This window comes from Tilletiopsis washingtonensis, assembly GCF_003144115.1.
Source record: "Tilletiopsis washingtonensis strain MCA 4186 unplaced genomic scaffold FA09scaffold_22, whole genome shotgun sequence".
Taxonomy (NCBI): domain Eukaryota; kingdom Fungi; phylum Basidiomycota; class Exobasidiomycetes; order Entylomatales; genus Tilletiopsis; species Tilletiopsis washingtonensis.
The window spans coordinates 77318-90594 of record NW_020312019.1 but is presented as its reverse complement, the minus strand read 5'-3'; the positions used below and the strand labels follow the sequence as shown (position 1 = coordinate 90594).

The 13277-nt window shown below is 67.2% G+C and overlaps 5 protein-coding genes across 5 annotated transcripts; 4 read left to right on the top strand and 1 right to left on the bottom strand.

Annotated features, from left to right (window-relative positions):
• Window positions 1–690: 690 nt before the first annotated feature.
• FA09DRAFT_139706 (hypothetical protein) lies at window positions 691–2511 on the top strand. The gene has a single exon (XM_025739123.1). The coding sequence runs from the start codon at window positions 944–946 to the stop codon at window positions 2309–2311; it is 1368 nt and encodes a 455-aa protein (XP_025595701.1). The 5' UTR covers window positions 691–943; the 3' UTR covers window positions 2312–2511.
• Window positions 2512–4640: 2129 nt separating this feature from the next.
• On the top strand, window positions 4641–5227 carry FA09DRAFT_341070 (CipC protein; the record flags this gene model as incomplete). Its single annotated transcript, XM_025744394.1, has 5 exons — window positions 4641–4663; window positions 4740–4766; window positions 4840–4874; window positions 4948–5135; window positions 5195–5227. The coding sequence occupies 5 exons, from the start codon at window positions 4641–4643 to the stop codon at window positions 5225–5227; spliced, it is 306 nt and encodes a 101-aa protein (XP_025595700.1).
• Window positions 5228–5572: 345 nt separating this feature from the next.
• FA09DRAFT_332070 (hypothetical protein) lies at window positions 5573–9147 on the top strand (the record flags this gene model as incomplete). The annotated part of the gene is made up of 8 exons (XM_025743301.1): window positions 5573–5797; window positions 5851–6518; window positions 6696–7441; window positions 7501–7593; window positions 7737–7825; window positions 7889–7976; window positions 8044–8420; window positions 8509–9147. Coding segments are annotated over 8 exons (2596 nt in total), but the record flags the coding sequence as incomplete, so codon positions are not given.
• Window positions 9145–11490, bottom strand: FA09DRAFT_332068 (putative NADH-ubiquinone oxidoreductase 51 kDa subunit). The gene is made up of 5 exons (XM_025743300.1): window positions 11400–11490; window positions 11156–11346; window positions 10606–10903; window positions 9606–10378; window positions 9145–9516 (listed from the first exon to the last, which is right to left on the bottom strand). Exons 1-5 carry the CDS (start codon window positions 11410–11412, stop codon window positions 9262–9264), a joined length of 1530 nt encoding a protein of 509 aa, XP_025595698.1. The 5' UTR covers window positions 11413–11490; the 3' UTR covers window positions 9145–9261.
• A 236-nt stretch (window positions 11491–11726) lies between these two features.
• On the top strand, window positions 11727–13250 carry FA09DRAFT_332067 (hypothetical protein; the record flags this gene model as incomplete). Its single annotated transcript, XM_025743299.1, has 3 exons — window positions 11727–12113; window positions 12638–12872; window positions 12953–13250. Coding segments are annotated over exons 1-3 (880 nt in total), but the record flags the coding sequence as incomplete, so codon positions are not given.
• Between the last annotated feature and the right edge of the window lie 27 nt (window positions 13251–13277).

Genomic DNA, 13277 nt, shown 5'->3' with positions numbered 1-13277 from the left:
GCTCAAGGGGACTAGAGTTTCACTCACTCGGCGACGCGGCGCGACACTTGCGAGCGACTCTAGTGCCTTTACAACGAAGGTCGTCAACTGTTCACGCCCACGAAGAGCGCCACTCACTCGGCAACGAGGGACGCACGCGCGAGACTGCAAGACCTGAAGGACTCGTACCTTCGCACCGAGTGTCGTCAGCTGCTCAAAGCTACAAGAGCATCACTCACTCGGAGCGGCAAACTCTCGTCGGACACGTGCAAGACGGCCTCAAGCCTTCAACGCGGGTGTCGTCAGCTGTCCCCGACACCCGACAATGCAACTCACTCGGCTCGCGAACGAAAGGAGAGAGAGAGAGAGGCTTACTTGCGCCTCCTATCTATTCGTACGTGCTCCACTAGTGTCGTCAGCTGTTCGCGACTAGCACGAGCAACACTCACTCGGGAATGAGAGAGGCTTTTGGGCGCCTCTTGTTGCTTTGTACCTGCACAACTTGTGTCGTCAGCTGCTCCAGCACTCTGCTCCCACACTCACTCGGCGACGCCGAGGGACGGACGAGTGCTTGAGGAGACCGCGATGCTCTTGGTGACGTGCAGCGCCGAATGCAGAAGAGCAGAACCTTGCGAGACCGAGAAGGCCGAGCAGAGCAGACGAGACTTGCGAAGCAGAGAAGAGCAGAGCAGCACGAGCACGATGCGAGACAGAGAAGCGAGCTGGGTATGGGGCCAGTTGAAGGGCCGAGTGCGCCGAAGCGCTTTTGAGGGGTGTGCCGCGGCACTTTTGAGGGTTGCTTGAAGCAGCACTGCGAGCAAGGCAGCTCATTGCGGATCGAGGACCTCGTCCTCGTTCAACGCAGCACAAGCGGCTTTGCCTGCTGCACTCAAGCGTGAGGCATGCCAACTCATGCATGCCTCATCTCGACGACCAGAGAGCGACCGCTCGATGAGCTCTGCGGATGAGGGCCAAGACGACGAGCGTCTTTGCCCCTTCTCGACGCAACGAGCAGATCGGCTTTTGCTCTCTCTTGTCGAGGCGAGGGCGACACCACTGTCCGAGCCTCTCGCATGGGGGGCGACACCGCTGTCCGAAACCCACGTGTGGCGCAGGTCGGCTCGAGAAGAGAGGGACGGCCCGATCGCGGATGATGTCTAGATGCAAGCATCCATCCTCTCGACGCAGTCGGCGTAGTCCCCTCTCTCTCTGCCGTCCCTGGCCTAGCTCGCCGAGCTCAGCTGGCCGAGGCACAGCCGTCGGTGGGCGCGTACCGCTCTTACAGCGCCCATCCGACCTGCTGCTGCTCGCTCTGCAGCCAGAGCAGCATGCTCTCACTGTCGGCCACGTCCGCAATCGCAGCAACGAGGCTCTCCGCCTCCTCCTCGTCGGCGTACGACTCGAATGCGGCCATGAGTTCATCGAGCTGTGCGAGCGTGTCGTCGAGGCCCGACATGGCCGAGTACGCAGGCGCAGGCGTCTTGACGGCCTCCGCCACAGCAGCAGCCACAGCGCGGGCAGCACGAGCGGCGACAGCCTGTGCTGCGACCCAGCGACCAGTTCGGCTGGAGCGCGCAACGGGGCAGAGCAGCTCGCAGTCCCACGAGTCCTCGGGCGACTCGCTGGACACGGCGCCAAACACCTGCGGCAGTGGCAGCGGCGGCTGCGCGGCGAGCGCGGCGAGCGCGACCTTGAGCCACACGGCGTGCGTGAGCGGTGCCTCAGCACCGTCGTTGAGCACGATGCGCACGGGGATGCATGCATCCGCCGGCTGCTGCGCAGCGACGCCGACAACGGCAGCACGACGACGACGAGCCTGGATGGCAGCGTCGCCGAGCATGCATGCGCCGTGCGCGGATGGCAGCGCGTGCTTCGACGGGATGCTGTTGACGCGCGACGAGCAAAGCTCGCTCGACGCCGAGAGCACGGGCGACGAGCAGACGCTCGAGGCAGGAGTCGAGCAGGCCTCACTTGCCGTGCACTCAGACTCCCCCTCCGACGAGCACGACGAGGAGGCCTCACTGCTCTCGCTCGTCGTCTCGCTCTGCTCACTGCTGTTGGTCTGGATGGATGCGCGGCTGAGCGAAAGGCTGTCGCGCTTGATCACGAGCGTGAGCGGCTTCAGCATCGACTTGCGCTTCTCTTGCGCGGGCTGCGACGTCGCCGCCGCGGCGAGGAGGAGCGGACGCAGCTGCGAGGCACGCTTGTTGGCAGCGCATGCCTCGCCGCACTGCTCCGACTCGCACTCCTTGCGCGGCGGCATCGGGAACGCAGCAAGCAGCGAGTTGAAGCTGAGGTTGCTGTTCATCTTGTACGAAGTTTCTGTGTCTAGAGGGGTGTCTAGAGGGTGTCCAAAGGTGGATGTGTCTGCGGAGGGCAGGGAGGTGTGTGGTGGAAGAGAAAGTGGGCGCGGCGAGAGGGGCCCGGGGGGAGGCCCTCCTTATATGCCTTTTGGGCGGGGGCGATCCGGCGCCCTCGGGGCGAAAAGACGAGGGCCAGCGAGCAGATTTGCGGGTCCCAACGGCTCGCCTGCAGGAGCACGACGCGTTCGAGGCTGACGCGTCCCGCGCGCACGACGCGATGCCCCTCTCGTGCCCGCTCGGTCCGCGCCGCCCGCAGACACTGAGGCTGCCACGTCACCCTTTAATCCCTGGCCACATCATATTTCTACACGTGGGCATCCATCCACCGCGTCAGTCTGCCTGAAATGCTCTGCCCGAGAGAGCGAGGCGGATGCGTCAGCGCCGCATCTTGAGCGACACGGGGTCGCCCTGTGGCTGTGCTGGCTGCAGATCTCGGGCGTGGGAGCAGCGGTCTGCGCCCCCCGCGGCGCTGCGCCCTCCCTCGCCCGCCGGCGCCGGTCTTACTGCGAGAGATGGCCCACGCATCCAGCTGGCTTGCCTGTCTCCTGAGCTGCAGGCGTACAGCGCTGCAGTATCACACGTGCCGCGGGCGAATGGATGGCTGCGATGTTCTTCTTGCAGGTCGAGAGAACGGCGGGAGTTGCGGCGCGAGCGCGTGTCGCTTCGAGGTGGACGCAGCCAGCCTCACCGTGGCGCATCATCCACTCGTTTGCGTGCCCTTGGTACTGGGCCGCCCACAGGCAGCTTGAGCTGTACCAACGCTGTAAGCTCAGATATTGAGCGCAACAGCAGCGCCTCTCGTGTCCTACAGCGGGCGTCAGGTGGCTTTGCTAGACGACACATGCCCGGCGCGCCGTGCCGCACACGTGGGCTCCGGCGCTCGAGACGCCGCACTCATCGACTTGCCTGCGGCGACGAGCCGTCTCGAATGTGCCGCCTTCGAGCTCGAAAGGCTCATCGCCATGCCTGCCATTCATCTGCGCTCCGTCGAGGCATGGTCTGTGCGAGACGCACGCTTGCGACTCGCCCAACCGGTGCCCCGCACGCGCTGCCTCTCGGTGCTCGAGGCTCATCACAGGCCAGCAGTATGGGACGAGTGGGCTATTTCCGGCTCGCCTCCTCAGCGCTCTCTCCGCCAACGCACGCCGCTCCGAAGCCGCCGACGACCTCGAGAGCGGTGGCACATGGAAGCGGAGTGCCCTTGCGCCGACGCTTCCCTCTTCTGAGGCCGCGCTCGCGCAGGCCGGCGGCGCGGCAAGCAAAAGAGGGGCGAGGTCCCCCGCATGGCCCCTCGCCGCTCAGAGCTTCCGCCTCGTTGATGCGATGCGCTGCTTGCCCGGCGCAAGGCTGTGCGTCTTTCTGCTCGCCTCCTGCCGCGCGGGGCATTGCATTCGAAGAAGGCATGCGAGGACGAGGTGCGGCAGGCTGCAGCGGCCAGCGAGAGCAAGCTGTGATGCGCATGGGCGAGCTGGATGCTGCTGCTGCTGGCTGACGGCACGCCGAGGCGGAGGCGAGGCGGCGCCCCTCCACAGTAAGAGTGCAGCGGCGGCGTCTGATCGGCGTGCCGACGTGCCGAAGCGCGCATCGCTGCTGCGCCGCACTTGCGCGGCGGCGCCTTCTGCGGAGCCGGCGGTTCGGCGTCGGCGAAGCGGCGGCTTGCGCGCTGCTGCTCCTCTCTCGCGAGGGAGAGATCTCGGCCACTCCCCGCGCACTGCGGCTGGCGCGGCCGCTGCGCTGCTGATGCGCTGCGGGCCAGGCACCACATCGGCATCGGCCGCAGCGGTGCACGTTCCACCTCTTGCGTGCTGCGCCTCGCAGTCCGCTTCGCCGCCGCCTGCCGCTTTCCCCCAGCCTCTGCCGCCGGCGAGCCGCTCGGGAGGCGGCGTCAGCGTGCTGCTGCATGCTGCAGCTGCGTGTGCGTCGGCGGTGATGCACTTGCCTCCTCTCAGCGGCTCGTGCACGGACGCCGTACTGGCAGCCGCGCAGTGTTGCTCTCCTCAGCAGGCAGGCAGCGAGCCAGCACAGCCACCTGCCGTGCTCTCACTCTCCGCTCCCCGGAACGCAAGCCGTTGGCGAGAGCGCGAGAGCGTGAGTGCCAGCGCAGCAGCACGGACCTCGTCTCGCCCGCGTGGCGCTCGTATAAGAAGGCCTCACCCGCTGCTCCACCGTCTCCTTGCACACCACCACAACCTCGAACGAACTCAACGTGCGCCCTCCCGCTGGCCGCGCCGCAACAGCCCGCACACGCTCACCTCCGTCCTCTCCTGCGCAGCGTCCCCACCAACCCAAGACACCACCATGGGCTTCTTCTCTTCCGACTCGTGAGTCATGCCCTGCCGCGCGCCCGTGTTTGCTCGTCATCGTGCTCGTTGCTCACCCGCAATGTGGCTCGCGCAGGCACCAGGAGGTCTACAACCAGGAGCCGTGAGAAGACGATGCTCGCAGCCGGGAACACGCTGGCGAGCTGCAGCTGACGCCCGTCCGATGCAACGCGCAGTCGCGAGGGCAAGTGGTCTCACGAGCTCATCGGCGGTGCGTGTCGTGCTCTCTGCTCCTCCTCCCTCTGCGCCCGGCTCACACCTGCCAACGCCTCGTTGCTGCACAGGCGCGGCGGCGTTCGAGGCGATGCGCCAGTACGAGAAGCACGAGGAGCGCGAGGGCAAGCCGCAGAGCCACGCCTTTGCCAAGGAGCTCATTGCCGGCTTTGCGGGCGCCGAGGCCGACAAGCTCTTCGAGACCAAGGGCCTCAGCTTCCTGGACCGCGAGGAGGCCAAGCGCCACGCGCGCCAGCAGGTGAGGGGCTCGGTGCCGCAGAACAGAGGAGCAACGGCTGATGCGAGTGTGCGCACCAGGCGGAGCAGGCGTACGAGGACCGCTACCAGTGATCGTCTCGCGGCCACTCGGGCATGGCTGGATGCGATGCCCTCTGGATGATGATTAATGACCAATCTCTATTCGACCCACCTTGTCGTCGTCGTCGTGTGTGAGGCGGCTGGATGGGGTCGGGAGAGGCTGAAGCTGGCGTAGTGGCAGCGGAGCAGCGCACGGCCGGCGCGGCTGATGAGCACGCGATGCTGAGCATCCCGGCGCCTCGCCTGCAGCAGCGCTGCGTGGCCCGCAATCAAGGCGCCGCTGCCCGCCTGCCCTGCATCGCAGCCACACGCCGCTCGCGGCGCGCCGCTTGCGCTCGCGGCCGCGCCTCGCGTCACGCGCCCCACGCGCTTGAGCCACATGCATTCATCATCCTGCTGCTCATCCACCACCCTCTCGGCGCCGGCGATCTCCACGCGCCGCAGCCCACACCACCACCTCACCTCCACTTGCTCCGCAGCGACGTGCGCTACCCCCTGCCGCGCGTGCGTCGCACACGTGCTGCACGCCGCCATGGACGACGAGTGTCCGCACCCCGTGCAGGTCGGCGGCCTCTGTGCCGTCTGCGGCCACATGGTCGAGCGGTGAGTCGCCGCATCGCACCCTCTCGCGCGCGTCGCTCACTCTCCCTCGCCAGCGACGGCGCGGCAGGCATCAGCATGATGCACGACTCGGCCGGCGTCACCGTCTCGGCGGCCGAGGCGTCGCGCCTCGACAGCGAGAGCACGCAGCGCCTGCTGGCCGCGCGCAAGCTGGCGCTCATCGTCGATCTCGACCAGACCATCATCCACGCCACCGTCGACCCCACGGTGGCCGAGTGGCAGCGCGACCGCAGCAACGCCAACTTCGAGGCGCTGCGCGACGTCGGGCGCTTCTTGCTGGGCACCGACGGCAAGGCCGTGCTCGACCACGACCTGCCGCCGGCGCTGCGCGAGGGCATGGCGCGCGACGCCGAGCAGCTCGAGTCGCTCGAGGCGCACGCCGCCGCCGCTGCGACGCACGGCGGATGCTGGTACTACGTCAAGCCGCGCCCCGGCACGGCCGCCTTCCTGCGCTCCCTCTCGCAGCGCTACGAGCTGCACGTCTACACGATGGGCACGCGCTCGTATGCCGACTGCGTCTGCCGGCTGCTCGATCCCGACGGCAGTCTCTTCGGCGCTCGCATACTCTCGCGCGACGAGAATGGCAGCTTGGTGCAGAAGAGTCTCCGCAGACTGTTCCCCATGGACACGAGCATGGTCGTCATCATCGATGACAGGGCAGACGTTTGGAGATGGAGCCCGAACCTCGTCAAGGTCAATCCTTGTGAGTGCGCTGCTGAGGATGGGAGCCGGGATGGGAGGAGGCGGGGGAGAGGAGGAAGGGGGAAGTGAGAACGTCGCCGGGAGAGAAAGGGGAGAGGGCAGCCGTCGAATGGAGCGGCGTGATGACAGGCGCGCAGTACGCAGCAGCTGATCCGCTCTCTTCTGACGTCGCAAACAGACGACTTCTTCGTCGGCATCGGCGACATCAACGCCACTTTCCTGCCTACAGCGCCCTCGACGCCCAGCCCCACAACGGGCGCGGGCGCCGTCGTCGAGACGCGCGTCGATCCTACGCTCTCCTCCATCGGCTCGAGCAGTGCCTCCCTCTCCTCTTCTTCCCTCTCTGCCACGACGCCCAGCAGCGCCAGCGATAGCAGCGCCAGTAGCGACGCATCAGGCGACTTCGCAGCACAGAGAAGACCTTCGGCGGCAGAGGTGGCAGAAGAGAAGGCAGCCGACGATGCGGCGAAAGTCAAGGCGACGGAGAGTCAGAAGGTCGCGATCACCGAGCAGTTGGGCGCAAGGCCGTTGGCGAGAATGCAGGAGGCACTGGACGAAAAGGCCGCGGCGGAGGGGTCGAGCACGCCGGCGACGACGGAGGGCAAGGAGGAGGGCTCGACTACGCCGCCCCATGCGCCAGCGGATGGCTCTGTGGAAGCAGGCTCGAGTGAGGCAGCAGCCAGCGCGGAGGCGAGCACGAGCGCACAGCCATCCGCTTCGACCGCGTCGGGGGATCGGAGGGGGGAGTCAGGTGGGCAAGCAGCGGGCGCAGCAGCCACAGCCGAGCCAGCCACAGCGCTTCAAGCGCCATTGCCAACATCAGCCGTACCCTCGAGCATGGGCACAGTGCCTTCGCCGCCGCCGCCGCAGCGGCAGTACGCCGTGCTGCGCGACGACGACCGGGAGCTGGTGCGCGTGCAGCGGGTGCGTTTCGATGCCTCGGGGCCGCTTCGATCTTGGCGCATGCTGATGCCTCGCGACAGATACTGGACGACATTCATCGGCGGTGGTACGAGGACTGGGACAGACGACAGGCAGGCCTGAATCCGGCCGAGGCGGGCAAGCCCGATGTCATCGTGAGTCGGTGTGGGCGAGGGGCGAGGGGGGAACAGCCAGGGCAAGGCTGCTCGAGTGACGCGGGGGCAAGAGAGGCGAGCCAGAGGCGCGGCATGCTCGCGGCGTCAGTGCGCGATGCTTACCGCCTGTCTCTGCACGGCAGGACATCATTGCCGAGCTCAAGTTTGCCGTGCTGCTCGGCTGTCAAGTTGTCTTCTCGAGCGTCGTACCGCTGGGGCATCCGCCAGATCTGTGAGTCGCCTTTGCGGCAAGTGCGGCGCTTCCAGCCTCGTTGCGGCTCACACTGCGATACAGCTCCGACCTGTGGCGTCTGGCCGAGGAGTTTGGCGCCTTCTGCACGTCGGATCTGGACGCGGGCACGACGCATCTCGTCACTGCCAAGGTGAGTCCCTTTCTTACGCTTGTGCGTCCGCAGGAATCGCTGATCACACGCGGAATGCAAACACCAGCCCGGCACGGCAAAGGTTAACGCTGCGGAGCGCATGAGTGGCGTCGAGATCGTGTGGCCCAACTGGCTCAACGACAGTGCGGCAAAGTGGGAGCGGCAGCCCGAGGTGCACTACCGCGTGCCCTCGGTGCAAGGCTACGCTGCGCCCTCCGCAGCTGCGGCCAATGGCGACGCCACGACGGCCGACGGTGGCGCGTCCTTGCGCGACGCGCACGAGCCGGCGACACAGCAGCAGCCCGTGCCGTATGGCGACGACGGCCTGGTGGAGATGAACTGGGCAGAGGCGGACGACGAGGTAGACGCGTTTTTGAACGCCTCGGGCTCCGATGACGACGAGGAGGACGACGAGCAGAGCGAGGGCTATGCGACCGAAGGCAGGTGAGTTCCGCTTTGCACGAGGAGCTGGGGGGGGGGGCATTGCTGCCATCGTCTGACGCTCGTTTCTTTCTTTGCCTGCGCCAAAAAGCCGGAGAAGCGCCACTGCCAAGCGCGCACGTCAGTCCTCGGGCGCCCTGCGTTCCGCCAACAGTTCTGCCGACGAGGCCGACGGCGGCGGCCACGACGACGGCGCGAGCGTGAGCACGACGAGCAGCACGCGCTCGCCGCTGAGCAAGCGGCGCCGCGTGGCGGCCGAGCGTGCGGGCGCCAGCCGCCTCAAGCAGACGGTCAGCGAGGCGGGCACCGACGACTCGTTCGACGACAGCCTGCTCGACATTGCCCGCCAGCTCGAGCAGGAGGCGGCCAATGCTCAGGCGCGCGAGGATGCCGCCGTCTGATAGAAGAGCTGCCCGCGCCTCGCCCTTCGCCTCTCGCCATCTCTCTCTCTCTCTCTCTTCTCCCCTATCTGCGCAGCCTTCTGCGGCCCATGCGCCACGGGCACTTACTCTCTCTCTCTCTCTCTCTACATCGTCTCGTCACTGGTTACCCTAGCACTGCGCCTCCACCCACACACCCACCGCTACTCATCCGCCCCGCGCACTGTTGCGTCTCCGTGTTGCCACGCTCTCCTCGGTCCTGGGTCACTCTGCGCCCGCCTGCCCTCCTCATCTGCCGCGTGCGCCGTGTAACAACAAGGTCTCCGTGCCCCCATCTGCGACTCGGTGAGGCAAGTGGTGTCTTTCTTGGATCCGAGGCAAAAAGTAGGAACAGGCGGGGGAAGACAGCGAAGAGAGAAAGAGGGGGCGGTGCGCAGCTCATGCTTGACTGGGCATACAACGCTCTACTGCTGCGCCAGCGGGTTGGGCAGGCTGCGCGCCGGCTCGGGGCTGGCAATCTCGGGCATGGCGAGGTCCTGCGGGTAGGCGTTTGCCAGGTGGCCGCCGTAGAGGACCTTGCCGTGCTGCGCCTGGTACTCGGCAATGCGCGCCTCGATGGTGGGGCGGAAGTGGCGCAGCAGGCCCTGCACGGGCCACGCGGCCGCATCGGCCAGCGCACAGATCGTGTGGCCCTCCATGGCGCGCGTCAGCTCCCAGATCTGCGCAGAGGGACGTCAGTTTGCATGCGCGAGGTGGGTGTGGCGAAGGCAGGAAACAGGCAGCAAGGCCCACACCAAAAAGAACGCACCTGGTCAATCTCGCGCATGTCGGCACGGCCCTTCTCCATGCGGCTCATCATCTCTGCAATCCACGTCGTGCCCTCGCGGCACGGCGTGCACTGGCCGCACGACTCGTGCTTGTAGAACTTGCTGAAGCGCGAGATGGCCGCAATCACGTCCGTCGACTTGTCCATGACGATGACGGCGCCCGTGCCCAGACTCGAGCCGGCGTCCTTGAGGCCGTCAAAGTCCATCAGCGCGCCGTCGGCCTTGTCCTTGGGCAGGATGGGCACCGACGAGCCGCCGGGCACGATGCCCAGCAGATTGTCCCAGCCGCCACGCACGCCGCCGCAGTGGCGCTCGATGAGCTCGCGCAGCGGAATGCCCATCTCCTCCTCGACGACGCAGGGGTTGTTGACGTGTCCGGAGATGGCAAACAGCTTGGTGCCCTGGTTCTTGTCGCGCCCAAAGCCGGCAAACCACTCTGCGCCGCGGCGCAGAATCGTCGGCGCCGCGGCGACCGTCTCGACGTTGGCGACGGTGGTGGGACAGCCAAAGACGCCGACGTCGGCGGGGAACGGCGGCTTCAGCCGCGGCTTGCCCTGCTTGCCCTCGAGCGACTCGATGAGCGCAGTCTCCTCGCCACAGATGTAGGCGCCCGCGCCCTTGTGCACGTAGACGTCAAAGTCGTAGCCCGAGCCGCACGCGTTCTTGCCGATCAGGCCCGCCTTGTACGCCTCGTGCACGGCCTGCTGCACGTGCGCAGCCTCGAGGTAGAACTCGCCGCGGATGTAGATGTAAGCTAGACAAGAGCGCGGCATCAGCTTCGGCAGAGAAGAGAGCGGGAAACAGGAACAGGCGGCCGCCTCCTCGAAAGGGCCGCGCGTCTGCCGGCGCCGAGGGCCCCACAAGCGAGACACTGGTGGCCACGGACCTTGGCCCTCATCGCAGCGAGCCAGTCCACTCGAAGCTGCATCCTCTGTCATGCGCGCCCACCTCGCCCCTCCTTCTCGCCGCATCGCAACTCACCGGCGTTTGCGCCCATGGCGCGGCCGGCGAGCAGGCATCCCTCGATGAGCTTGTGGGGATCGCCGCGCATAATCTCTCTGTCCTTGCACGTGCCCGGCTCGCCCTCGTCGGCGTTGATGACGAGGTAGCGCGGGCGCGGGTCCTTTTCCCAGCCGGGCTTCAGCATGAAGCTCCACTTGAGGCCCGAGGGGAAGCCGGCGCCGCCGCGCCCGCGCATGCCCGACTTCTTCATCTCGGAGATGATCCAGTCGTGCCCCTTGAGCACGAGCTCCTTGGTCTTGTGCCAGTCGCCGCGCTTCTGCAGAAGGGAGAGGAAAAGCAGGGTGAGCCCGCCGTCTTGTCTGTGCCAGATGCGAAGCCCCGGCCCTCCCACGCCGCAACTCGATAAGGATGGCAAGGAGCGACGGGCCCTGCGCCTGCGCCACGGCAGCCTCTCTGGCAGCACATGCGCCGCTGCTGACGGCGCGCTGCCTCGCCTTGGCCCATCAGCGCGCCCCTCCCCCATTGCCTTGCACCCCCACGCCTTCGATTTGCCTCTCTCTGCACGCACCTTTGCACCGGCCAGCAGATGGTCGTGGCGCAGGTAGGCATTCTGGAAGATGCGGTCCTGGTCGCGCAGGCCGCCGTGGCTGCGCTTGGGCGCGTCGGTGACGGTGGCCAGGCCGCGTGCGGCGGCGGGCACGGCCGAGGCGGCCGCGGGCAGCCGTGCGGCCGAGACGGCCTTGGCGCGCGCGAGAGTGGCTAGAGGAAGGGTGAGCAACAGAGGAGAGAGAGAGGACAAGCAGTGAACGTACTGGCGCGCTGCATGGTGAGGGACGGTGTGGGGGAGAGAGAGGAGTGCGAGCGCTGCGACGCCGACGACGACGCCGCCGAGCAGCAGCGATCAGCAGCCGCTGCAGCGAAGCGACGGCCTCGCGCGCGCCGCCGCCGCCGCCGCCACGCTTGGCTGACGCTCGCCTCGCGCGTGGCTGGCGCCGACGGCGAGCCGCCGAGAGCGAGCGCCAATCGCGCCCTGCTGCTGACGCGACGACGCGGGCCGCGCGTGGGAAGTGTCACGTGCACGCGCGCCCCGCCGCGCCTCTCCACCTGCTGCTGCCGCTCTCGCTCTCTCCCCCCCCCCCCCCCCCCGCGCCATCCCCTCAGCCGCACATTCGCGCCCCCATGTCCGGCACGCCCCTGACGCGCCTCTTCGGCGTGCGTGGTGCTGCGCTGCGCCTCGCCCCTTCCTCCTCCTCTCGCTCGCTGCGCACCTCGGCGGCCTCGCGCGCCTCGCAGGCGTCGCAGCAGTACGACTCGCTCTACTCCTCCGCCTACGCCGGCCAAGGTGCGCGTGCAGACCAGCCGAAATGGTACCGCTCGCCCACGACGCTGCTCCTCGGCTTCATCCCGCTCTTCACGCTCGGCCTCGGCGTGTGGCAGATGCAGCGCCTAAGCTGGAAGCTCGAGCTCATCGACGAGCTCGAGCAGAAGCTCACGCTGCAGCCCGTGCAGCTGCCGATGCGCGTCGAGTGAGTGGCGTGTGTGTGTGCTGCAACGGGAGTGGTGAGGGAGCGGAAGTCACAGGGCCCCATGGCGTGCCGCAAGGCGAGCAAGGAGGCAGGCCAAGTGCTCAAGCCCAGACGCGCACGCGGGCACCGCAGCGCAGCGGCACAGATGGACAAGGGCGGCAGAGCGCGCGTTGCTTGGCTGAGAAGGAAAGATGGGCAATGGGAGGGGTGCGTGTCTTGCAAGGCGAGCTGGGAACAGCAAGCGTGTTGTCCTCTCTCTCTCTCTCGCGCGCCGGCCACTCTGGGCACAGAAGCGTGGCCGCGCAACCCCCAGGTGCCCCTCTTGTCGTCGCGCGCGAGCGAGGCAAAGCAGGGCAGCCTGTGCGCCCGTTCCTTCGGCTGCCGTCACTCCCCCGCCCATGCCCAGTTGCTGTGCCGTCGCATGCTCAAGCAGCCCAGTCGGATCTTCTCATTCGCGCCCCCTATGCCCGCCTTTTGCCTTGCCCTCTCCCCCCGGCTGACACATCTGCCACCCTCTCCCACAGTTCCGCGCTGCTCGACTCCCTCACCTTCCGCACCGTGCATCTCTCTGGCACCTTCGACTATTCGCGAGCCCTCTTTCTCGGGCCGCGCGTGCGCGAGGGCACGCTGGGCTACCACGTCGTCGTGCCGCTGCAGCGCGCCGCGGGCGGCGCAGACGTGCTCGTGGACCGCGGCTTTGTGGCCGAGAAGCACATTGTGGGCAAGGGCAAGGCGCGGCGATTGAAGCCTGAGGCCATGGTGCGTTTCTCTCTTTCTCGTCTTTCCACACACCCCGATCGTCGCCATCTTGCACACTGACGCTGTTTGTGTTGGCGTAGGAGACGGGCAAAGTCTCGCTGACCACCATGGCGCCTCGAGTCTACCCGCCAAACATGTTCACGCCCACCAACACGCCGCACACGGGCGAGTGGTTCCACGCCGATCCGCACGCCATGGCCGCGTGGATGTCGGGCGCGGCGGGCGCGGCCAGCCTGGACGACGCACAGGAACACGCAGGCGAGCAGGAGGATGCACATACGCTGAGCGCGGGCATTGGCAAGGGCGTGCGAGAGATGCTGGGCCTGGGAAAGAAGGGAGAGAAGAGAGTCTTGCCGGCGCTGTTCGAGGAGGTGTTCGGTGCGTATCGTCCCCCCCCTCCCCCAA